General features: G+C 35.1%; 1 protein-coding gene across 1 annotated transcript in view; it reads right to left on the bottom strand.

Moving 5' to 3' along the window:
- Positions 1–24937, bottom strand: part of col4a5 (collagen, type IV, alpha 5 (Alport syndrome)) — a 57204-nt gene extending 32267 nt beyond the window's left edge. Inside the window, exon 1 of the mRNA XM_028474430.1 lies at positions 24654–24937. Coding sequence (XP_028330231.1) covers positions 24654–24746 — 93 coding nt within the window. The 5' untranslated portion in view covers positions 24747–24937. The remainder of the gene's footprint in view (positions 1–24653) is intronic.
- Positions 24938–27449: the final 2512 nt, after the last annotated feature.

The raw sequence follows: 27449 nt of genomic DNA, 5'->3' as shown, positions 1-27449 counted from the left end.
ATATATTTGCACAGAATATTGCAGGAAAGTTTGTGATATAATCCTTGAAAATGTTCAGCTACGTCTCAACGCTTTAGAATTTCTGCCACGTCCCAGCATGCAACACACCTCAACGTGTGCCACGTCCCAACATGCGTGTGGTTGCCAGGGCCTGTTCATCGCTGCTTGCAGCTTTAATTTTGTGTTGTTTTCTTTCATTTTGTGCATCTTTGTCATTTTGTGCATTTCTATTGTCCTCTTGTGTGTTTTTTTGTGTATATTTGTTGCCACTTTGGTACTTTTTTGTCATTTTGTGCATTTGCCTTTCCCTTTGAATCAGTTTTGCTTATTTTTCATGTAGCTTTGTATATTTTGCTGTCATTGTGTGCATCTCTGTTGTCCTTTTGTGTGTTTCTTTCCAGCCCTTGTGTGTATTTTTGTTTGTTCTTATGTAGTTTTTGGATTTACTTTGTGCATTTTTTTTCTTTTGGGGTATTTTTGGAGTTGTCTTGTTTTTGGACTTTTTTGGTCATTTTTTACATCTTCTGTCATGTTGTCTGTTTTTGTTGTTCTTTTGTATGTTTTTGAGTTCAATTTTGTCTATTTGTGATGTAGTTTTGTGTGTTGTGGAGTCATTTTGTTGTCATTTGTTTATTTTTTTTTTAAAGTAGATTTGTGGTTTTCTTTTTAGTCATTGTGTGAGTTTTTGTTGTTCTTTTGTGAGTTTTTGGACATATTTTGTGTATATCTACTGCCATGTTGTGTATCTTTCTCTAAATTTGTATATTTTTCTGTCATTGTGTGAATCTCTGTTGTCCTTTTGGGTGTATTTTTGTTGCCTTTAGTGAGTTTTTGTGTAAATGTATTGCCATTTTGTGTATTTTTCTGCCACTTTAACTATCTCTGTTACGTTTTGTAAGTCATGTTATTTACGTGTTACGTGTTTTTTATTGTCCTATTGTTTGTTATTAGGTTTGAATTTTGTTTTACACTGCAGATTTGTGTATTTCAGACTCGTCGCGTGTGTTTTTTTAGTCTTCATTGTTTGAAATATGAACCTGGCCACTAGAGGGCAGTCATTCACCATAAACTCTTGCTACTATTTGGTTTTTTCTTCTCACAGAGAAGGTTTTCCTGCAGGTCATGGAATGATCATCAGGTGTGAGGTCATCGCGAACCAACATCAAAAACAAATCCCGTGTCCCAAAACAGTCGGACGTGTTTCTCTGCTGCTCACACTCAGTTTGGTTGAAAGAGAGAAAGTGAGAAGTTGTGAAGGAGGAGAAGATGAGGATGAGGATGGGTAGATGAAGGAGGAGTGGGAGTGCCACGCAGCTGATTAACTTTTCCCAGGCTTGTTGACTCAGTGAATGCCAGACGGCCATCCATTGCACGCATGCCGGGCAGCCAGGCTGTGAGAACGCCCAATAATAACAACCTCAGGTCTCTTCTTCACCGTTTCAAAGACTGTATAGCACAATCTCCCAAGTTAGTTAGCTTAGCAACCTAGCTGGTGAAGCTAACGCGCTTCTCTTCTCAAATCCCATTGACTTTAAATAAGTTGTAAACATGATTTATTTACACCATGGTTTCATTTTATTTCATTTAATTAAAATGGAGCTTTTATTTTGAAAGCAGAGGAAGTGAAAGTGATGATTTTCTTCCATATTAATTAAGAAAAGGACGTGCATTGTTCTGATTGCTTCTTTTACGTCTTTGTTGAATTTAGCCTTTGAGCATGAGACAGTGTTTTTCAACCTTGGGTTCGGGACCCCATGTGAGGTCTCCTGGAGAATAAATGGGGTCGCCTGAAATGTCTAGTAATTGATTAAAAATAAGAAAAATGCTGATTAAAAATACATTTTTCATTTTTGAAATTAAAACCACACATTTAAATAACTATATTCTATACTTTCACTTTGTCAAATAAAAATGGATTAAATGATTTATTGGTTTCATTTTATTTCATTTTTTTTTTTCAAGAGGGCTTTTATTTTGAAAGCAGAGGAAGTGAAAGTGCTGAATTGCTTCCATATTAAACAATAAGGAGCAAAAACTGAACTAAAAAGGACAGACATTGTGTGGATTGCTTATTTTACGTTTTTGCTGAAATCAGTTAGCGTTTTTCAACCTGGGTCAGGAGCCCATGTGAGGTCTCATGGAGATTAAATGGGGTCCCCTGAAATGTCTAGTAATTAATAAAAATAATACAGATTAAAAATACATTTTAGATTTTTTGAAACTAAACAAACTTAAAAATTGCATTCTATACTTTCACTTTGTCAAATATAAATTGCGTTAAAATAAAATGAAATGAAAAGCTCCCAGGTTAGTTAGCTTAGCAACATAGCTGGTGAAGCTAACGTGCTTCTCTTCTCTATCCCATTGACTTTAAAGAAGTTGTAAACATGATTTATTTACACCATGGTTTCATTTTATTTCATTTATTTAAATTTTTTTAAAATGCGGGCTTTTATTTTGAAGTGAAAGTGATGAATTTCTTCCATATGTGTGTGTGCGCGTGTGTGTGTTTTTACAGTCCTTGGATCTCCACATTAGACTCTGGTCTGCTTCAGCTCAATACAGTCTGCTCCCACGCTCACACACACACACACACACACACACACACACACACACACACACACACACACACACACACACACACACACGCTCTGTTTTGTGTGTTTTTAGAGTCATATTGTGTATTTTTGTTGTAGCTTTGGGTATTTTTGTTGTTATTTGATCTGTTTTGTGTTGTTTTGTGTATTTTTGCCATTGCTGTGTCTATTTTGTTTTTGTTGTTGTTGTTTTTTGTGTTTTTTGGAGTCATATTGTGTATTTTTGTTGTTGTTTGATATATTTTTTTTTGTTTTTTTAGATATTTTTCGCCTTTGTTTTGTGTATTTTTCTGTCATTTTGTTGTTGTTTTGTGTTTATTTGGAGTCATATTGTGTATTTTTGTTGTAGCTTTGTGTATTTTTGTCCGTGGTGTGTAGGACGACGACATTTACACTCTCTGTGGTCAGTACAGTAAATACCGTACATGAAGGCTGTGAATACACACGACAAACCTTACATTTAATACATTAATAATGCACAGCTTTAAAATATAAAATCAGCCTAGACACACATTTGAACCCCCCCCTCCCTCCCCCGCTGCAGCGGCGGCGACTGTAATCCACTTAAAAAGGTCAGTGAGCGGCAGATATGTGCTCTACTCTCCTCCCCAGCTGGAACTGGTCCCATCGCTAATATGAAACTCAGCCCAGTTTGTGTTTGAGATGCTGATTCATCGATTCTCCTCATAACCCAGGGATGTCACCTCCATTCAAAGTGGGCTACATTACATTACATTACATTACATTACATTACATATTAAAGCACAAAAAAGGGCGACCGTGGCTCAGGTGGTAGCGGGTCGTCTTCTGATCGAGAGGTTGGGGGTTCGATCCCAGTACCTGACTATGTGTGGAAGTGTCCTTGGGCAAGACACTGAACCCTAAGTTGCTCCCAGTGGTCGACTAGTGCCTTGCATGGCAGTCCTGTCCCACTGGTGTGTGAATGAGCTGATATGTAAAGCGCTTTGAGACTGCTTCAGTGTGGGGATAAAGCTCTATATAAAATCAAGTCCATTTACAAAAATGTGTTTGTATCTGATCTGAAAGTCACAATTATCAATAACGACCATTCAGAGCAATAATACAGGAAACAACAAATGGTTTGTGTGTGTTTTTGGAGTCATTTTTGTGTATTTTGGTTGTTGTTTTGTGTAATTTTCTGTGATTTTGTTGCTGTTTTGTGTATTTCTGTCATTTTGTCTGTTTTTGTTTTGGCTTTGTGTGTTTTTGCTGCTGTTTTGTGTATTTTCCTGTCATTTTCTGTGATTTTGTTGTATTGTGTGTTTTTGCTGTTGTGTATTTCTGCAATTTTGTGTGTTTTTGGAGTCACACTGTGTATTTCTGTTGTAGCTTTGGCGTATTTTTGTTGTTTTGTATGTTTTGTGTATTTCTCTGTCATTTTGTGTGTTTTTGTTGTTGTGTTGTGTATTTTTCTGTCATTTTGTGCATTTTGTTTTGTGTATTTTCCTGTCACTTTCTGTGACTTTGTTGTATTGTGTGTTTTTGCTGTTGTGTTTTTCTGTAGTTTTGTGTGTTTTCCGTGTTGCGTCCTTGTGTTTTTGGGGTCACATTGCGTATTTCTGTTGTAGCTTTGGGGTATTTTTGTTGTTGTCTGACGTTGTGTGTATTCCTCTTTCATTTTGTGTGTTTTTTGTCGTTTTGTTTGACTTCGGTATCATATTGTGTAACTTGCAGGAATGATTACTTTGTTGCATTTGAAGGTCTAGTTTGATTTTGGCTTCAGATCCAGTCGATGGCAGCGATGTTTAATGTAGAGACAAAGCATGTGAGTCTAAAAGTGAAGGAACATGTTGTTGTTGTTGTTATTGTGTGGGAATCATTGAATCCATCTGGAAACATTGACTTCAGGTGTTTCTCTAACGTGAGGAGGCGTTAAGGCGAGCGGAAGAAAACGAGCATCCGGGATTTTAATGGAATTCCCCTTTTCATCAAAGAGCGACGATTAGGAACACGCAAAGACATCGCTCGTCCTGCACACGTGCAGACAAAAGCCTCACACACACACACACACACACACACACACACACACACGCACTGCAGTACTGACACAAAAACCAACGTAAAGTATAGAATGGCAGATATTTTATGACCAATTTTTGGGGAGATTTTGTGGAATAATTTGAGAGAAATTGCAGGATTTTGGAAACAGATTGACTTCTTTCAGCAACAATTTAAAACTGAATAATTTGATTTTTAACATTTACACAATAATTCATGTTTTCAGGTTTCTGTCATTTTCACTTTTTCCTGCGGCCTGAATTGGACGTTTTTAAAGGCCGGATTTGGCCCCCGGACCTTGAGTTTGACACGTTTGCTTTAGCCGATAACTCTAAAGCTGAATAATAATCAACATTTGTGACATATTTGTGTCAGAAATGTCAACTTTTATCCCCAAACACACGTAATATCCCTTTGTATGTAAGCAGCGCCATTTTGGAGATTTCAGCCAATCAGTGTTTACGTCTCATGTTGGGGTCACGTCAGGCTAACTCGTCATATTAATATAAGTGAGAAAGTAGACAATCAACATGTGCTCATTTGATCCATAAAACTCACGGAAACACATTTCATGCCGACATTTTAAAGATTTTCTAAAACCCTCCATTGTGCTACTGCAAAAACTTCTGGTTAACTTCAAAATAAGAGCCCTATTTACAACAGCGCTAAACAAACTAATGGAAGACCAGAGGAGATGCTTTTATTTTGAAAAGATGGTGTTTGATTTTTAGCCTAAAGCCGGTCCCAGAACCATTTTACATTACATCATAATTTATTATTATTTGCGGCACAGTATAAAGTCATCTTAAAAATGTAAAACCACAGAAATTAGTTAAAAGTAAAAAATTAAAGTGGCCAAAAAATGGACAGAAAAAAGGGTTCAAAGTGTCAATAATGGAACAATTAGTTTAAACTGGCAAATAATGGGCGTGACAAATCGTGATTGTGATTAAATTGGCAAAAATAAGCATGAAATATGGTGAAAAGAGGTTAAAAGTGACAATAATGGGTCAAGATATGTGACATTAGGAGAAAAAGTGGTGGAAAGAGTTTAAAAGTGCTGAAAATGTCTTGAAAATGGAAAAAAATGTGCAGAAAAGACATTGAAATTTGATGGAGAAGTGGCAGAAATGGGAGAAATGTAGCAAAAATGTATTAAAAGGAGCAAAAATATGGCGAGAAAAAATGATGAAAATAAGTTAAAATATGAAAAGTTTGGATGGATGAAAAGTTTGATGTAGTTGCATTTTTTCTTAAAAAATAACCAAAAACGAGCAAAAATTCTGTCTCGCGTCCCCAAATGGGGTCTTGCCCCAAGGTTGAGAACCCCTGAGGAAGACTTCTTAAAAAATGCCTCTATTTAGTATACATCCGGGTATTTCTCACGTACTCAATCTTTCCCTAATGTCTAATGCACTTGTGTCAAACTTATGGCCCGGGGGCCAAATCCGGTCCTTTGGAGAATTCAGTGCGGCCCAGAAAACATGAATCATTGTCTAAATGAAACTCAACAATTCATGCAGTGGCTCAGTTTTCCCCTAATGCTTATGTCACATGATTGCAGTCATTTTTAATATTAAACTGTTAAAATTCTCACAAAATCTTCACATTTTTCTCAAATTACGACATAATATTTATGTTAATTAAACAGAAATTGGTCACAAAATCTCGGAAATTTAAAGTAAGGATCCTGTTGGGACTGATATCTGTCACTTATTGATTGAATATGGTTGGTTTCTTACATATTTTTGTATTTTATGTAAACGTGGAAGTGAAAACTACAGTGTGATAACTCGTTTTGACTTTGATTTATGTCAACACACTACATACTCATTTTGATGTCAAACTCAGTACAAGTAGTACGTTATTATGACATTCACAACAAGGGTACACTCTTCATCAAACACCGTGTGTGTGTGTGTGTGTGTGTGTGTGTGTGTGTGTGTGTGTGTGTGTGTGTGTGTGTGTGTGTGTGTGTGCTGAAGATTAAACTCTTGATCTTTTTCATTTTCCACTTGTACGTCCACGTGTTTTGGCTTCTTGGTCCGATAAGGACCCCCCACACACACACACACACACACACACCCACACACACACACACACACACCCCAGCGTGCCACAGAACCAGTCCTGGAATCTCATTGATATTCCCGGGAATTCTCCTTTTTTGTCTCCCCCCCCCTCAGTGTAATTTTCATTCCTTTGTCCTTTCATTGGCTGTAATGAATGGTGACCTCTGTGACCTCCTCCCTGAAGGGAATCTCTCTGTGATGTCACACTGCTAAAGCTAAACTTAGCATTTTTTTTTTTTTTGTCTCCATAAACACTCAAAACGAACCCAAAAACATACTAAATGAAAAAAAAACTGTAAAAAATAACAACAAAATCACACAATATGACTAAAAAAACACACACACACAAAAAACATACAAAATGAGGGAATTACAAAATCTAAACACAAGAAAAATGCACAAAATAACAACAAAATGCACAAATTAACTTCGAAACAACAACAAAAACATAGAAAATAAGGGAAAGAAAACATTCTAAACACAAAAAATGCACAAAATAACAACAAACACACTGAATACCAGAAAATGACACAAATTGTCTCCATAAACACACAAAATGAATCAAAATTCTACAAAATGACTCCAAAGACAAACAAAATCACACAATATGACTAACAATACACAAAACAACAAAAGAGAACATGCAAATTAAGGGAAATACATTCTAAAATAATAACAAAAACATACTAAACAGATAAATACACAAAATAACAACAAAAATGCACAAATTGACTCCAAAACACACAAAACAACAAAAACAACGACAGCAAAAATACACAAAAACGACAGAAAAACGACAGAAAAAACTAAAAAAAACGACAGCAAAAACACATAAAACGACAACAAAACCAGCAGAAACACACAAAATGACAGCAAAATAAAAAAAGGACAGCAAAATAAAAAAGGACAGCAAAATAAAAAAAGGACAGCAAAATAAAAAAGGACAGCAAAATAAAAAAGGAGAGCAAAATAAAAAAGCACAGCAAAAACAGCAGAAATACACAAAATGACAACAAAAACGCACAAATTGAATTTAAATTAAAAACATATTTATCATTTTTTTCACAACATAAATATGACAGGCATAAACATTAATAAACAACATGAATAAAACAAAAAATTAATTTTTGGCAAAAACAAAGCAATTAACACAGACAAACATCACCTCATTAATATTCTGTTAAACCATCTACAATACAGTGAGAAAGTCCTAATAAACATAATGTTATTGAGTCTCAGCTCTTTATTTGTACCTAATAATAAATAATAGCAGGTTTGTGAGATGAACGATATTATTATCAAATCTATCTTTTGTTCCTTTATAAATGACGTGAGGTGATGGAGTGACTCTAAATCACATGATGATGATGATGATGATGATGATGATTCACACACACGTCCAGCCTCTCTATTCACTACACATACTGTACATCAACTGTAGGCAGCAGATAATAGAGAGGCAGCGACACGTTGCCAGGTTAATACCTGGCAACGTGTCGCCCCGGCACAGCAGGGAGGAGGGCGGGGCTACAGCAGCTAGGAGGGCGGAGCTACAGCAGGTAGAAGTATCCACACTTTCTGTGCCACAAATATATTTTTATTTCTAGAAAGTCTTCTTCTATCACTAAATAATCATTTTTATCACAGCAGATGTGATTGTATCTGATCTAAGGGCCACATTATCAACATTCATGTCAGCATTTAGAGAATAATCTGAGCATTAACACAGTTTTGTCTTTTTGTGTATTTTTTAGTCATTTTGTGTTTTTTTATTGTCATTTTGTCTATTTCTGTTGTCCTTTTATGTATTTTTTTGACATTTTGAGTGTTTTGGTTGCCCTTTGATGTATTTTTGTTGTTCTTTTGTGTATTTTTTAGTAATTTTGAGTGATTTTCTTGTAATTTTGTGTATTTTGTTGTCATTTTGTGTATTTTTGTTGTCATTTTATGTATATTTCAATCCTATGATGTGTTTTTATTATTGTTTTGTTTATTTTCTAGTCATTTTGTGTGTTGTTGTCATTTTGTGTATATCTGTTGTCATTATGTGTATTTTTTAGTCATTTGGTGTGTTTTTTTGTTGTCATTTTGTGTATTTCTGTTCTCATTTTGTGTGTTGCTGCTGTTGTTTTGTGTTTATGGTATTTTATTGTCGTCATTTTTGTTTGATTTTGTTATTGTTTTGCGTTTTTTGTGTATTTTTTGTGGTTTTGTTGTGTATATTTGTTGTTTGGTGTCATTTCTTGTTTTTTCTTTGTTAAAACTTGAAGTATTTATCGCTGTCATTTTGTGTCTTTGTTATCGTTTTTGGAATCCTTTTGTATATTTTTCTGTTCTTGTTTCCATTTAGTGTATTTTTTGCTGTCGTGAGCGTATGTCTGTGATGTAAATAGTGATTTTGTGCGTCACACCGTGGGCTGCATGTGTTTAAACAAGTGTGTGAAGCTCCTCCTTGGTCTCCAAAGCCCTTCGTGCATCCATGAAGTAAACGCTGTGAACCTGTTTGTACGAACCTGAATATTTAATCAGCTCTTCTGCCGTAGACAAAACAAGATAGCACGGTTTGTCCTGCTGCTCTATCTGTATCTGTGTGGGACACACGCTGTGTTTATCCTGTACATTCTGCGTCACACACAAGTTTCTCTCTTAGGAAATCATTCACATGATACTAATGTTTCATTACAGTGGGAATTAAAATAATCTGAATGTAGATTTAAAGACAAATGTGTGTTTTTTTGGCAAAAAGAAACCAAAAAAAACTTTCCCAAGTGTCAAACTCACGGCCCGGGGGCCAAATCCAGGACCTTTAGAGCGTCAAATTCGGCCCGCTCGAGAAAGTAAAAATGATAGAAAAAACAATCTAAGTAATTCAGTTGTAGATATCTCAGCCCCTCCAAAAACAAAATATCTATTAAAATCCACAATATTTTCAGAGTTCAGTTTTCCAAGTCATTTTTAATCTCAATAGGGATGTAACGATTCACTCAACTCCCGATACGATTCGATTCACGATACTGGGTTCACGATACGATTCTCTCACAAATTTTTTTTGGGGGAAGTAGAAAATACTGTATTATTTTCCTTTTATTTTTCATTGTCAAAAGAATTCCTTGATAAACTATTCAAAACAATGTAATTTAACTAAAAATAAATCTTGAATGAAATAAATAAAGGAATAATACCAATGAAAATGAAGCCTATTAATTTAAATTCTGGTTCTATAATAAACAATGCAAAACTGCATAATAGTTCTTTTTCTTTTAAAAGTGCAACTGAAAATGTATTTTGTGCCTTAACAATTGGACTAAAAAAAAAAAAAAAACCTGATTACACTGATTTACGTCATATTTGTTTGGACCAGCAGAGGGCGCTGGTAACACAGTGGTCGGTTGGCATGCAGCTATTCTAGCAGTGAAGAAGAGATGCTATGCTAGCAGACAGAGCTAATAGAAAAACGTGACTTTTACAGATATTCAAGTAATATTACAGATATTCTTTCGGTGCTAAAGGGGTAATGAATCATTTATTAACATATTTAAGAGTAGAAGGCGGCCAGAAAGAAAGTATTAGCAGACTCCGCCCGCCGCCTACACTTCCGGATAGCGCCCTCTGCTAGTTAAAAAAAGTACTGCGATTCAATTGTCAGAAAATTGATTTCAACCGTGATACCTATGAATCGATTTTTAACTGCCTTATGATTAATCGTTACATCCCTAAATCTCAAATTAATGAAGGAACTCTCAATTTTTTTTAAATCTGGTAAATTTTCCTCAAATTATTCAAGGAAATTTCCCCAAATTCCCAAAATCCTGGATATTTCAGTGAAAATCCTGCAGGGACTGATATACTCACATACTTTATCAGTTACACTATAGATTATTTATACGTGGAAGTGCAAATCATTCAACATTGATGCTGAATTTGTTCTTTTTTCTGCAAAAAATCTGTGGTCCACTTAAGCTTAAACTGATGTGTTTTTGTCCCCTGAACTAAAATGAGTTTGACACCCCTGTGAATGTGGTTAGATTTGCAAAAATAAGAATGAAATATGGTGAAAAGAGGTTAAAAGTGACAATAATGGGTAAAAATATGCAAGATTAGGTGGAAAAAGGGACGAAAAGTGTTTATGACATGAGCTGAAAATGTCTTGAAAGTGGAAAAAATGAAATATGATGCAGAAGTGGCAGCAATGGGAGTAACGTAGCAAAAATAAAGAGATGAAAAAAAGGTTAAAATATGGCAAGTTTGATATAGAATAAATATTCTGTGTCTCGCGACCACAAATGAAGTCCTGACCTAAGGTTGAGAACCCCTGCCACGCTGCCCAGATACATTTACACTTTAAACGATTGCGATCAATATTCAAATTCTTAAAAGAATCCGCCGTTACGTACCATATGGTGTCGAAGCACTTTACACGCTTCTACTCAGAATAGATAAACAAGGAAGACCAGAGTTTCCTTACAAAAATAACAGGTTTAATTTTCCTAAAATGGAGATATCGGAAAAAAAAGATATAAATAATTTTTTAAAAAAACAATGTTTTACCATATTTTCTTGCTGTATGAGAAAATATGGCGGTTCAATGTGTCATAACTGTAAGAAAAAACACAGAAACATGATTATCTGTTGTTAAATACAGTAGCTATTAATGAGCTCATGGCAAAAAGCAAAGTGTGACCCCGACCTGACACGACTCCAGACTAAACATTAGAGCGTGGCCTCGCACACAGGTGGGTCGGAGCCACACCACATCACTGCACGGTGAGGACGATAAACGGTTGGTGGAAAGGAAGAACGTTCATCAGTCAAGTCGCCATGAGTGTGGTGGATTTTAAAAACCACAGAAATGGGTTAAAAGTTGTGAAAAATGGACAGAAAAAGTGGTCAAATGGGTTTGAAATGTCAATATCAGAACAATTAGTTTAAACTGGCAAATAATGGGAACGGCAAATCGTAAATGTAGATAAATTGCCAAAAATAGGCATGAAATATGGTGAAAAGAGGTTAAAAGTGACATCAATGGGTCAACATATGTGACATTAGGTGGAAAAAATGTGCAGAAAAGGCATTGAAATTTGAAGTGGCAAAAATTAAAGTTATAGAGCAAAAATGCATTAAAAGGAGCAAAAAATGTGGCAAGAAACGGTGACGACAATATGTTAAAATGTGGACATTTTGGCGCAGTTGCAGAAAAAGGGTAAAAATAAGCAAAAAATGGGCATCAAGTTTTAAAAAAACATTCTTAGTTTCTTGAAGGCATCTGGTGACCCTCTCCCAGTGTCTCGCAACACCAAATGGGGTCCTGACCCCAAAGTTGAGAACCTCTGCCATACAGGACAAGCTAAATCTAAGCTAACGGGCAAAAAATTAGCACTCAGGCTTAACAGTAGGTGAATATTGGAATTACATTAATATAATGCGACATTAGATATGAATACGAACCCACAAAAACATTAAAGTGTAACAAAACTCTTCATTTTTTAAAAGTAAGGTAAAAGTAAGCTAACGGTAGCACTGGTCACTCTATCTGCTGTGTGTGACTCAGCATCTATTCACAGGGTTACTAAGTAGGTCAAAGCTGTTGTTTACGACCCCTTCTGTTTCCCCAGAGCTACAGAAAGTATTAACATGGCAGGTTTCATCCACCTTCGCTCCAATAAGTGTGGAAACGGAGCTAAAAGTCATCCCTGAGAGACGAATAAAAGCTTTAACAGCCTGGAGAAGTGAAAACGTCAACACTGTACATCCGTGCTGTAACTGAGTGGGATACGTGAGGTGCTAAATGCTAACGTAGTAACTGTACGTTGGTGAAATATGTAAAGCGTGGCATAGACGTGGGTGGGGTTTCAGCGTGTTGACATTGGGGAAGCCCTGCTTCCTCGTCTGTGTGATGACAGAAACAGGTGCTCGGGTTAGGGACGGAAACCAGACGCTTCTTTATCCTGTTTGTACGTCCAAGCAGCCAAAGCATCAACCGAGCCAGTACGATAAGCCTGTAGAGAGGCTGTTATCACTCCTCCACATCAAACTCTTACACACAACAATGTCTAGACCCTCTTCTATAGGCGCTTAGACACTTTAGCTCAATGGTTCACAACCTTTTTTGGGTCGTGACCCCATTTTGATGTGACAAAAGTCCAGTGACCCCAGAGACATTTTTCTTTTTCTCTCCCAGACTTAGTTTTTGATCAAGTTTATTAAAGTGTGTTCTACATACCAAATACAGAGGAACCACCTCAGATATGTTTATACTGCATTTTATTTGAAATAGATTTATATTTGAGAACGTTTAGGATACAGTTATTTGATATTTATTGTGTTCACTTTATTTTTTACTAGATATATAGTCTTTCTTTCTTTCTTTTTTCCTTTATTTGTGTCTTATGTAAAACAACTTGAGTTCCCAAAAAAGCACTATATAAATTTGATGCATTATTATTATTATTATTTTTATTATTATTATTATTATTATTATTATTATTATTAATAATAATAATAATAATAATCCCAACCCAAAGGTTGAAAAACGTTGGTTTATGTACATTTTTTTGGCTTTTATCTAAGATAAACACATCCCATACGTCAGTAAAAGTATCAGTACTAAAGTACTAAAATGTACTCTGATGATTGTAAATTAAACTGAATTTTTACCTTTTATTAAAGGTGTCAAAGTCAATATTTTATAATAATAATAATAATTTATATATTTGTTTAAAAGAATCATATTTAGTGTAGAATGACTCGTCTGCATTAAATTAATAATGTATTTTAAATAGATCTCAGTGATGTTAGCTCAGGTATGTAGCGTTAGCATGTGCTAATGAACGAAACAGTGCTTCCATTTAGCATTTTTAAACACTTTAAACTACCCAAATAGAGCCATAAACAAGAGTAAAGATTGTCTACCCTGCGTTGCCAGATACAGCTGGTAAAATCCCCTAAAAAACTGGTTAAAAAATTCACCAAGATGGTGCCTAAACTTCTCGCTTCAAATGCAATAAACCCAACCTGGCAACGCAGCTTCTACTTTACATTCTTGTTTTGTTAAAGTTAAAGCAAGTAACAAGAAAAAAACAATTGTACTGAATTTTTACCTTTTATTAAGGGCATCTCATTTTAGAAAGTCAATATTTCTTTATTAAAAAAAATATTCTCGAAGGCATCTGGCGACCCCCTCCCAGTGTCTTGCGACCCCAAGGTCGAGAACCCCTGGTGTAGAATATAGTGTGAATGCGAAGCAAACATCTGCTTCTCTCACACATCTGGTTTCATCAGAACAGGATTTAGCATTTCCTCTTCAGCTATTGGAAAACGCTCATGTAGAAACGGTTAAAAACAAGGAGTGCGTGTTGTGACCGCTGTGTGTAGGTGGGATTGTCAGGTAGCCCAATAGGACTGCTGCCACACACACACACACACACACACACACACACACTTAGAAACCACCTCTAGATCAACAGTTCAATGAAACATGTTGATTTGTCATTGCAGCACAAACTCCTTCATGTTATTTTATTCACCATTGGTTAAAAAAACACGAGAGATGAAGGAAAATCCATGACCCAGACCTGGCAACCCAAAGCTAACACCAATATGATCAACTACTGGATTAGAACCAACGTGAGTTCCAAATGGAGGCCATTTAAAACCTCATCCCTCAACTTCAAATAACTTCCACCCCCTAAAAACACACACACACACACACACACACACACAGCATCGTAGCAGCTCAGTGCTGTCGTTCCATTTTTCAGATGTAGTGATGATGAATAGGACTTTAATGAAGACATTTGTGCGTCTCTGGCTGACAGCATTAGGAGATCAAAGTGAAAAGTGGCTGAACAAGATGAGACAGATACAGAGATAGAACCCTACGCCCTCACGGCTGCTGCTTCCATCCCGACAACAAAGGCTTCATTCATGGCCCCGAGTGTTCAGGAAAAAAAAACTGTGTTTAACTTAAGGCGCTAAAATTATATTTAATGCGATATATAATACAAGATGAATGACATACTGTAAGTGGAAGCCAGATATAAATACATGAGCTTTTTTTCTCTCTTTACTTATTTCAGGGTGATGTCACTTTCCTCCACATTGTCTTTGACATTGTTAGATTATGATGATAGAACAACGCAACAAATAAAATACACAAAATGACTCCAAAAGGACACCACATTTAAACAACATGATTCCAAAAAAAACACAAAAAAATTAAAATGACTCGTATATAGACAAAACAACAATACAAAAACACACAAAACAGCTAAAAACACAACAATAATCCGAGGGCCTGTACTACGAAGATGGATTTCCTCTTACCGTGATAACTTCCGGGATGCTGGTTAACTTCTTTCTGGGCTAAATCACCATGGTAACTTAGGCTGAACGACTAACCTGGTCGGGACCAGGTTTTGTTCTGGCTCGGATCTGAGGGAGTACTAAAGCCCCGCCTCCTTACCAATCAGATCTCTTAGAAAACGAGCTGTCCAATGAAAGGAGGATCATTGTGAACACGTCTCTGTGTGGATGTGATGTGACTCTGACAGGAGAGAGAATATCTATCCTTTATTTACCATAACATCCTATAGGAAACATAGATTTGTATCTGATGGACTGATCTACATTAGTCAGCTGATCATTGATCATTACAGCTTTTCGCAAAATAAAAGCGATGTTTGTAAATGTCGACAAAGTATCATTGCGCGTTGAACAGGTTTCCATTGAAGGTTGTTTTGAAGCCTCGTAACTCCTGTGAAATCTCATCCTGCGAGACGTCGCTGCAGGAAGATGGACGCTCCAAACCTCCTTATAACACTGTATTCCTTTGTTGTTTCACATCTAATGTGGCACTAATAATTATAAAAAGTATAGCGCTAACAAATGTCTCGGTTTCTTCTTCTGTCCACACGTACCGCGCCACGTTTTCTCTGAGGAAAGTGGTCATGTGACCAGGCACGGCATGTTCTGTGATGACTAATTGCGGAAAAAGTGTTTCCATAGCGCTTTCGCGATACATTTCAATATCGAAACATCGGGAAAAACCTACTTTTTAGCGATATTTCAGCGTTTTTTCTAAATTCAGATGTTTCCATTACCAGTTTATTGAGGTACTTAAATTTTGCGCATTTCCACAGGTAATGGAAATGCAGCTAGAGTGTCCATTTGTTTTCTGATGAATTCATGTTGTATAATCTCATTGATTTACGTATTAACAGTCATCAGTTCTCTGCCTGCATTCTTTCCTTCCTGCTTTTTCTGCAGCAACACTTGAATTTTGCTCTGAATTATGGATTTTAATTCTTCATATATTTAAAGAATTATTCCTCATGGTGACGTAAGTTGCTCCGCCGGGTTCTCCGTGTTTCTAAAGAGCTCATGGTTCGACCTTATACAAGTCAGCTCATTTATGCTTCGACTTTCTAATTCTCAGGAACTGTCATGCCCCCACCCCCCCCCCCCCCCCCCCCCCCACCCCCCCGTAAGTTAAAAACCAAAGACTTTTCATGGCTGCAAATACCGACAGAGATTAGGTTTTGCTTTAATCAGTGCAGATTTACTGCTTTCCAAAGAAGGTTCTCTTTACAGCTTTAGGATTACGCTTTAACCCTCTGGTTCAACGTGTGCAACGCAAATCTCCTAAAAGGCGCGCGCGGATGAAACGTTTCTACGTATTATCGTGGAGTCGGGCACAAAAACACAAAGGAATGAACACGATGGGATCCAATCAGAGAGTGGTTTACGGGAAACGAAACAGGATTGTTGGGTCTGAACGTCTGACCTTTGAGGTTCAAACCAAACAGTGATGGATGGAGTCAATAACGAGGAGTGGAACAAACACGCTGCGTTTACTCTGCTCTTCACACTCAATGGACGGATGGAGGAGAGGGTTTCTGCTCTGCCACTTGAAATAACTCTGACGCTCTAACACACTCAATGAGTATGTACTGTCTACTATGTACTATAACTATGGTTAGGATGATGAGCGTTCCCAATGAAGTATACTTCCAAGTTTCCCTTTAAAACCTGAATCACACTGAGGTTAAATATCTCTGTTGAACCTTTTAAGTGAGAAAGTGACAAAGTAGAATATCAACATGTGCTCATTTCATCATTTACTACTGACAAAACTTCCGGTTAACTTCAAAACAAGAGCCTTATTTACCAAAGCGTTAAAAACTACTGCTCTGATTTTTACCTATCCTGTAGAATAATATATAATTTAAAAGAAAGAATAATGATCTGTGAGCACACAAAAAAACATCTTATAATTTCTTATTATATGTACAGTATATCATCTACGGTAGGTCAGATACGAGCAACTGGTGGCCCTCCGTATAATGTTGTGCGGCCCCCAAGGTAAATAGAAAAATGACCCCAAAAAACATACTAAACTACAAAAAATATACTAAACGAACTACAAAAATATACAAAAACAACAACAGAAATACACAAAAGGACTCCAAAAAACATTCAAAATGACAGGATAATACACAAAAACACTCCAACAACACACAGGACGACCAAAAAATATCTGAAAATACAAAAATGAATATACAAAGGAGGTATGTTACAAATCTAGATGTAATCTTTTCGCGCTAACTTCCGGGATTTAATCAGTGTGTGCTGGACTACGAAGCTGGCTAACCTCTTACGGAGCTAAATCACCATGGAAACTTATGCTGAACGACTAGCCTGCTCACGAGCAGGTTTTTCTCTGGCTCGGATCTTAGCAAGTGCTAAAGTCCCGCCTCCTGACCAATCAGATCTTTTAGAAAGCGAGCTGTCCAATAAAAGGTGACGTGTGACCACGTCACTGTGTGGATCTGATCTGACAGCTGACAGAAAAGAGAGAGAATATTTAGACATCCTTTCGTTTACCGATGATGACGTCCTATAGGAAACATAGATTTATATCTGATAGACTGACAAAGTAAAATAAATAAAATAAGTCAGCTGATAAAGCCTGCGTGCATCAGGCGCTTTCACACCGATTAATTAATTAATTAAAATGATGCCAAAAAACAACAAAACACACAAAAACACTCCAAAAACACACAGGAAGACCAAAAAATGTAAAAAAAAAAAAAAAATACACAAAACGACAATATGCAAAATGACTCCAAAAACTCAAACTTCCAAAATATACAAAACGAAAACAAAAATTCACAAAATGACTCCAAAAACACACAAGATGACCAAAAAAATGTACAAGACCACAAAAAAACTACACAAAATGACTCCAAAAAACATAGGAAATGACTGAAAAATACACAATACGACAATAAAAACACACAAAATTACTCGAAAACAAAAATATACCAATCGATAACAAAAATACACAAAATGACAACAAAAATATGCAAAATTACTCCAAAAACACAGACTTCAAAAATATACAAAACGACAACAAAAATACACAAAACGACTCCAAAAACACACAAGACGACCCCCAAAAATATATATAAAACAAAGAACAGAAATGACTGAAACCCTTTGTTTCTTCCGTATTGATGCTGAGATTCTCTAAATAATGACATAAATGTTAATAATAATGTGTCCGTCTAATCAAACAATCACATTTCTGTGGATCCCACTATGACAGACGTTGCCCATTTCTGTTTATAGTTTAAGGGTTTCAGACCAGGGGCTGTGCATGGGTCGGACCAGAAAAATTCTTGAGAATTTTAGCTTAAAAAAATAAATAAATAAAAATGCAATTTTTAGACTTTTCCCCCTGAGCTCGGAAATTCACAGATGAAATATTTACATACAATATCATTATCAGTAACTCTAGGGTTTGAAAGTTTTTCATAAAAGAGACAAAATAAGTTGCATCCGTTTGGATGTTTTATGGAAGGATTGAGAAATCTGGAACCAAACTGTAAAGTATTGGATGAAATGAGTCATGTTTTCATCCCCCGGGTTGAATCAGATGCTGTGTTTGACATTAGTGGTTTATATTGTGGAAAGTTCAAATCTACGGTGCAGAAAACTGCTAAAGTTTGATTGAATGGAGCGTTTGTTACATGTTTGTTGTTTTCCTTCAGATCATTAGTTGATGTGTGTGTGTATTAATCCACTGTGGGAAAAAAGCAACTTTCCAGACTTTCTAAAGGGTCAAAGTCAGTGTGAAGGTCTGAATATGTTAATATTTACTTTAACACTGTGATTGATTGTGCAGATGTTAGTGTTTTTATACCACAGCCCAAGCCCCAACGTGTCCCATTACCTTTACTTTATCTTGTATTTAAATGATTATTCTTTCAAAATAAAATTACACTTTCCTTTTATTTCTTATTAATTAAGCCATTTTTTTTTTTAAAGAAAAGTTCTTTGTTTAATTAAAATGTATTCAAATACATATAATTTTTGTTATTTTTTCTTTAAAAATGTATTTAATAATAATGTTTTAGATTATTTAAATTTAATTTTTTACATTTCTGTTTCACCTTCCTTAAAAATAATAAAATAAAAAATGTACAAAAAAAAAAATAATTTCATAAGACGTAACATATAATTCATATATGTAATTTATTCTTCAAAGAATGTATTAATTTAGAAATGTAAATATGTTATTTATTCTTTAAAGACTGTATTTAATAATTTCACTTCCCTTAAAAAGATTTACATAATTTAAATACATATATATATATATAAATTAATAATAAGGAAATCTAACAATTTCATAAATTTAGTGTAAATAAAGAAATAAAAACAATTATATTAAATTGTATTCAAAACATATAATTTATGTTACTTGTTCTTTAAAAATATGTTCAATAAAAAATTGGATTATTTTAATTTCATTTTTTTTAATTCACTGTTCCTTAAAAATGTTTAATAAAAATAAAATAAAAAATATTTACATTTATTTTTAAATAATTTAAATATTCATAATATGACAATCTAACAATTTAATAAATTGTTCGTGAAAATAAAGTCCAAATATTTAAAATAATACATTTGGTGTTATATAAATTACTTTTAAAAAATGTATTCAATACCTTATGTATTTCTAATTTAAGTTTAACCTTTCATAATGAAATAAAAAAATAAAAATAATTTGATTGTTCATAATAAAACAACCTTACAACAAAATACAGAATTTGTATTTATTTTTAAATCATTAAATACAATTGTTGAATAATGTAAATGTTCATAAAGAATGAGACAATCTAACAACTTCATAAATTGTTAGTGAAAATAAAGAAATAAAAAATATTTTAAATAATGCATTTGGTGTTAAATAAATCACTTTGTAATTTACTTTAAAATCTACATCTAGTCAATAAAAAAAATCAATGTATTTCAATAAGAGAATAAATACAGAGAAACAATAGTTTAATGAACTAATAATCTTAATAATCTACTGTATGTAGTCATATTTTTATTTTCAGTGATCAGGTTCATCTTTTCACCACTAGAGGGCTACAGTGAGCTCACTGGGAATGAGGGCAAAAGGCAGTGAGAGATAATGGGAATAATAATAATAATAATAATAATAATCACCACTTGTTTAGTGTCACTTGTCAGGTTACGGCCTTGGCTCACAGATAAACAACTTGTCATTTTCTGACCTTTTCACCGACAGTAACTTCACTTTACTCCCATTATGAACACACACACACACACACACACACACACACACACACACACACACACACACACACACACTTTATTATTCTGCTTTATTTTAATCATCTGAAAATGACACCAGTTAAATAAAAGAAACTCAATAAAAATCACGGTTTGAGTCAGAAATCTTCATTTTATTTGATTGTGGTAAACATTACACCATGTGTCTCAAACTCGAGGCCCGGGGGCCAAAATCCGGTCCTTCAGACCAGCGATGAACAACTTCTATCAGAGTCAGATGCACAAACCTGTGATTGTCTGATCTGATTATAACCACATGATCAATATTTATATAGTTATCTGAGCATTAATGGAAGATCAAAGAGTTCTGACTTTAAAGTCATTTTCTGTGGGTTTTCTCTTAATTTCAGTTTTTAGACATTGTGTGTTGTCTATTTTTTGTCAATATGACACATTTTTGATGCCTTTTTGTGTGTTTTTGTTATATTTGTTGTGTTATTGTTGTCTGTGTATTTTTCTGTCATTTTGTGCAACTTTGTTGGCAATTTGTGTGGGTTTTGTTTTGTTTTTTTAGACATTTAATGTGTTTTTGAATTCATTTTGCCCATTTTTTGTCAATAAGGCACAGTTTTGTTGCCTTTTTGTTATATTTGTTGTGTAATTGTCTATTTACGTATTTTTGTCATTTTGTGGTATTTTGTTCGCAATTTGTGTGGGTTTTGTTTTTTAGACATTTTGTGTGTTTTTTTAATTCATTTTGCCTATTTTTTGTCAATATGGAACATTTTTGTTGCCTTTTTGTGTGTTTTTGTTATATTTTTTTGCATCATTGTTGTCTATTTGTGTATTTTTCTGTTATTTTGTGTAGGTTTTCTTAGTTGTTTTTTTTGTTTTTAGACATCTCGTGTGTTTTAATTCATTTAGTCTATTTTCTTGTCAATATGGAACATTTTTGTGTGTTTTTTTTGGTTATATTTCTTGTGTTATTGTTGTCTATTGAAGTCCTTCAGTATATGTTGTTGTTTTTGTAGTCATTTTGTGTTTGTGTGTTTTTGTAGTCATTTTACTGTCATTTTCTGTGTTTCTGGAGTTGTGTGTGTTATGTTGGGCTTTATATAAATTCCAACACCATGAATTACAGTAGTCAGTTGCCTGTGTCTACTTCAGACCATCCAATTTGGCTCACATGAGGAAAAACAACAGAAAAAACACGACTTATTGTGTAAATGACCAAATAATTGATTTCTAAATACACTAATTCAATTAAACTCCACAATATTTAGAGGACGGCACTTTTCCCCATGCTTTTATCACATGACTACAGTCATTTTAAATCTCAAATTGTTCAAATGACTAAATTTTGTTGAATAGTTTCTCATAATTTTCCAAAATTAAATAAGAATTATTAACAAAATCAATGATATCTAAAAGAGAAAATCATTCAGGGACTGAAATCTGTTTGGATAATGTTGCCACCTTACATACTTTATGTATCACTTATACGTCGAATATACATATGGGGAAATTATTGTTGGAATCCCTCGTTTTCCCGCCTAAAATATGTGGTCCACGTAAATTCAAACAACTTTATACAGTATTTGGCCTAGGGATGTAACGATTAATCATAAGGCAGTTAAAAATCGATTCATAGGTACCACGGTTCACATCAATGCTCTGAAAATTGAATCGCAGTACTTTTTTTAAACAGCAGAGGGCGCTATATATTAATCCTTCCAGAAGCGGACGTAACGGGCGGAATCTGCTACTATTTTCTTTCTGGCCGCCATTTACTGTTAAACATGCTCATAAATGATTCTTTACTCCTTTAGCACCGAAAGAATATCTGTAATATTACGTGAATATCTGTAAAAGTCACGTTTTTCTATTAACTCTGTCTGCTAGCATAGCTTCTCTTCTTCACTGGTGGAATAACTGCATGCTAACCAACCACTGGCTTACCAGCGCCCTCTGCTGGTCTAAACAAATATCTGATGTAAATACAGTAAAATGACTGTTTTTTTTTTTTTTTGTTTTTTTTTAAAGTCCAATTGTTAAGCCACAAAATACATTTTCAGTTGCACTTTTAAAAAGAAAAAGAACTATTATGCAGTTTTGAATTGTTTACTATAGAACCAGAATTTAAATTAATAGGTTTCTTCTTCATTTGTATTATTCCTTTATTTATTTCATTCAAGATTTATTTTTAGTCAAATTGCATCATTTTGAATAGTTTATCAAGGGATTCTTTTGACATTGAAAAATAAAAGGAAAATAGTACAGTATTTTCCCCAAAAAAATAATGGAATATTTTTCAGTCATCATTTTTCTACAGTCCCATTTTGTAAAATAAATCGTGAGAAAATCGTATCATGAACCCAGTATCGTGAATCGAATCGTATCGGGAGTTGAGTGAATCGTTACATCCCTAATTTGGCCCCTGAACTAAAATGAGTTTGACACCCTTGGGTTACACTAATATTAGTGGTTGATTTTACTGATGATGGGTGCCACGCCCCTTTCCAGGCTAATCCAGCACTCACAGGAAGTCGTTAGGGAAACATTTCTAATCTCTGCCAAGGAGCGAAAACATCATGATGTAATACAACATTATAAATATTAACAATGTACTACAAATAATATGTTAAAGTTTCCTTCATTCAGACTTTTTTCAGGAAGTTTACTTTGATCTCCTGTCAGTCTTCCTCAGAGGCATGTGTACTTATGAGTTCTTTCTGGGTGTTGTCAAAACTCGTGAGAGTTCTCTCAGCCTTGGCCATAAGGACATGTCAAAAGCGATCGGCAGATGCCTCTGCGGAAGACTGACAGTTGGCAATCGAAATATGTCTGGAGATCAAAGTCAATTTCCTGAAAAACACATTATTTTAAAAAAAAAAGTCAAAATGAACTTGCTGGAAACTACATATTATTGTTATTATCCTAATTATGCCTATTGTACACTGTAGAATTTTTCAAATATTTTCATATATAATATGAACTATTTTAAATGCTTTTTTAAAAAAAAATATTTGCCTTTTTTATTCATTAATGGCATTCTTTGTGACCTTACTGTAAAATGTGTATAACTTTAATGTACAAGTGTTATTTGGGTTATTTTATGATTAAAATCTGTTTCAATGCATAAAATGCATTTTTCTGTTAAATTGTTTAAACTTTCTGCTTGTGCAAACAAGATTTAGCATTTAGATTTACCATTTACATTTAACCTTTATATTAAGATTTGTATTTAACTTTTACATTTACATTTAACATTAACATTTGCATTCAGATTTAGTTTTCCCGTGTATACAATGATATAGAAAATGCTGTTTTACATGAATTAGTATCAAATGAAAGAAAAATAAACTGAATGTTCAAAATATGTCGGCTATGAAAGAGTGTTTCATTCAGCACCTCCTAATTTCAAGTGTTGTTCCTGTTATTTTAGGATTAAATTCTGTTTCAATGCAAAAAGCATCACATATGTTATTTTTAACCCTTTATAATAATTAAAAAATCTTGCATTGTGTTATTTGTGCATTGTTCAATAACTACTTTACTGAAAGAGTCCTAATAGTGACACTGCGCAGCTTTTAATGTATAGGGTGGAGATGCAGAGCCTGTTAGGACGCGCCTTCTTTGTGGGAGTGGGCGTGGCCTTCATGAATGATTAATTAGGTGTGATGAATATTCAGTGTGAGAAGCTGCTGGAATATTACATGAGATGATGAGCAGGAGGGAGAAAAGGAAAAGGATGCAAAGAGAGAAATGCCTGAACATAGGAAGAGAGTGAAGAGTGAAGACACGCGCACACACACACACACACACACACACACACACACACACACACACACACACACACACACACACACACATTTAATGGGACCTTGGATACAATGTAAGAGCAAATATTCACTGTGAGAACAGTGATTTAAAGTGAGTGAGACTTGACATGTCCTCTCCACTCCAGGTCGCACACATAATATGAGCGTGGACATGGACACACACGCACGCGCGCACGCACAGACTGACAGGATGAAGTGAGGCACAGGCCGGCGCACTGAGGTCGGCGTGTCGCCACAGGTTACACCAAAACGAGATGCGCTTGGGAAAAGAAAAAAAAACCGCATAACTTTGCTCCAAAAAGTGACACCAAATTACGCAGCGCGATGAATGAGCGTTGCACACTTATTACATGCAAGGCAACCACTCAGAAACACCAGCAGGTTGTTGGAGAAGCAGGGGGACATGAGTTAGACTTTCAAAAGGCAGGTTTAGGGACTCCGCGGGGGTCGAACCTGGTACTGCGTTGTCGTGCTTTTACGCACAGGGCCGGTTCTGTGTGTGAATGAGGTGGAAACGCACTCACCGCTGTGTCGGATCTCTGCACGGCGACGCACAGCCATATCAGTAGCAGCGACGCGGCGAGCTGCCGCAGGCTCTCCAAATCGCGTCGTCCCATCTCGGTTGTGGGAATAAATCGGGGCTCCGCTGCTGGTTCTTCTCACTGACCGGACCGTGTGTGTTCTGCGGATCTATCGGCGTGTCATAGCCGCGCTGCCCGCGCTGCGCTGCCTCTGGGTCGGACTGTGAGCTCTTGGCTGCTCGGTGCGCTCCTGTTGGCACCGTGCGCCTCTCTCTCTCTAATTCTTCCTCTCCTCGGGTTGCAAACCTGCCCTGACCGGATCTACTTCCCAAACATGCACTGCGCAGTGATACCAATCCACTTTGCACCCACTCTTACACTTTAAATCACCCTAAAAATCTACTTTACGCACAACATTTACGCACAACAATGAAGCTCCAAAGTGCAGTAACCTGATCTAACTATTTATTATTCCCCTTTCGCCTCAATTAGCGCTTCAATAACTTTTAATCCGTGCACCGCGCGGATGGATACTGTCTCCAGCCCGCCTCTCTTATCCAACCCAGCGCCTCAGGCTACACAGAAAGGTTTGACATTAAATCTTTTTTTTTTTTTTTTTTTTTTTTTTTGGTTGTTGTTTGAAATGCACTGTTCGCCCAGACACGTCGCATTCCTGTCAGATTATTAAAGGTCACATTCTCACTTCTGACTCCTGACAGGATGAATGACATCAATTCATCAATTACACTCATTGATATTTAGCCCATGCACACGATGCTCTTATTTTGGAATATCCATTTTAAAATGAACGTGTGCGTGCTTGGGGTTTATTTGAATATTTCACTGAGAGCAACTTGATCTACCGATATGACTTTCAAAATCAATATGAAACAATAATTCATCACCGGGTCAAGGATATGCTGTCAGTCTTCAAATGGGCACGTTTGTTAAACAACGGAAGCGGATTAGGGCCAATTTTTGATGGAGAAATTAATTTTTGGAGAATAAATGTCGAGAATAAAGTTGAAATATAATGTGATTTAAGTAAAAAAAAAAAAAAAAATCAGGTTTAAGTTAAAAATTCGAAAATAAACTAAAAAAATACAATATTGTGATAAAAGACAATAGTTTGCTAATAAAGTCAAATCTATGGAAGTTGATCAGGGCCAATTCACCATATGTAAACTATCTAAATTTCGACTTTAATCTAGTTTTTTTTTCTTTTTTTTTCTTTTCTTTAATCTCGACCCCCCCCCCCAAAAAAAAAAAAAAACGAGAAAAGAAATTAAAGTCCATCAAAATTGGTCCTAATCCCCTTCTGTATTAACCCTATATAAAACTATTATTATAAACATCTTTATAATGTTCAGTTTCTCTAATTCGAGTTTGTGTCAACAAAACATAACTTTTTAAGTATTTTAACACTTGACAAAATAAAGTATTGGTGTAAAATGTATTTGTATGCTGACAAATGTCTATTTATAAATTCCATTTTAAGTTAAAACTACAATTATGTATTTGATTTTTGTTTCATTTGTTGTCTGGTTTTGTGGCCAAACTCTTTACAAACTACATGAAAAATGAGTTTTTCATGGATCCAGACATTAAAATAAGGTCATGCGAATTATTTTTAATGGTTTAGTGTTGTTAAGGAGTGGTAGCTTGTTGTCCATTAGTATGTTCTTGTATCATTTTGTTTCCAGAAACAAGTATTTACAGTTAGATAAAGTCTAGATTAACCCCACAGTTCATTTATATGTGCATAACGCAACAACAACCAGATATTTGTTAACATTTGAAATAAAAATGTACAAAGTGAACGCCTTATATTGGCACTTTACAGACTTTGGTGACTGTGATTACAGTTTGGTGCTGACTATGTGCAAAACTACTGAGGTCCCAGGTAAGATCCATGTGGTTCTCCTCAGCCCAACGAGCAGCAGAAGGAAACACAGTTTACTTTTCTCACTCCAGAGAATGCAGCCTCATTAAAGCAGCACCTATTTAAACTATCGTTGTTCAGAGTTCACTTGGGTCAAGTTGAGCTAAAAAAGGACATTGAGGAGCTAAAAGTGGACTGTTTGCAACGTGAGAAACTCAGTGTCATGTTTAGATGAGGGTGGAAGTAGATCCAGTTACTTAGAAAGAGATCTCAGATTAATAACGTGATGAAGACGTTATAGTCATAATAACGTATGATCAAAAAGTCATGTGGGTGTTCCTCGTAAGAAAGGCTCAGACACATTTCACCATTAAATGAATAGTTTAGAAACATATCGTGTTGGTTTAAGTTAATGTTAATAAAGGTGGTGGTGACTGTACAACATCTTTTTAATCTTTTCTTGTTTTATGCCTTTATTGTTTTTACAGTCTCATGTTATGTTATGTTAAATTACATTATGTTATTATGTTACGTTCTATATTCTTTTTTTATTGCTGTTACATTGTTACATTTCATTGTTATGTTATATTTGCATAAAATTGTTATTCTGTTGTTCGGTCATGTTATGTTACGTTGTTGAGAAATTATTATGTTACATTATTTTACTTTTTTGTTACATTATGTTGTTATATTGTTGTTTAGAATAGAATTAGTTCAGCTATGTAATGTTATGTTGTTGTTATGTCATGTTACGTTACATTGTTGTTACATTATTTTATGTTTTTCGTGTTATGTGTTACATTATGTTATGTTACGTTGTCACGTTATGTTTTAATATATTAGGTTATGATGTGGCCATACCAGCCTGTCGTTGCACGATCTCATTAGATCCCTGAAGCTAAGCCTGGTTAGTAGAT

The sequence above is a fragment of the Gouania willdenowi genome, chromosome 18 (assembly GCF_900634775.1).
Source record: "Gouania willdenowi chromosome 18, fGouWil2.1, whole genome shotgun sequence".
Taxonomy (NCBI): Eukaryota; Metazoa; Chordata; class Actinopteri; order Blenniiformes; family Gobiesocidae; genus Gouania; species Gouania willdenowi.
This window is presented reverse-complemented; position numbering and strand designations above follow the sequence as displayed.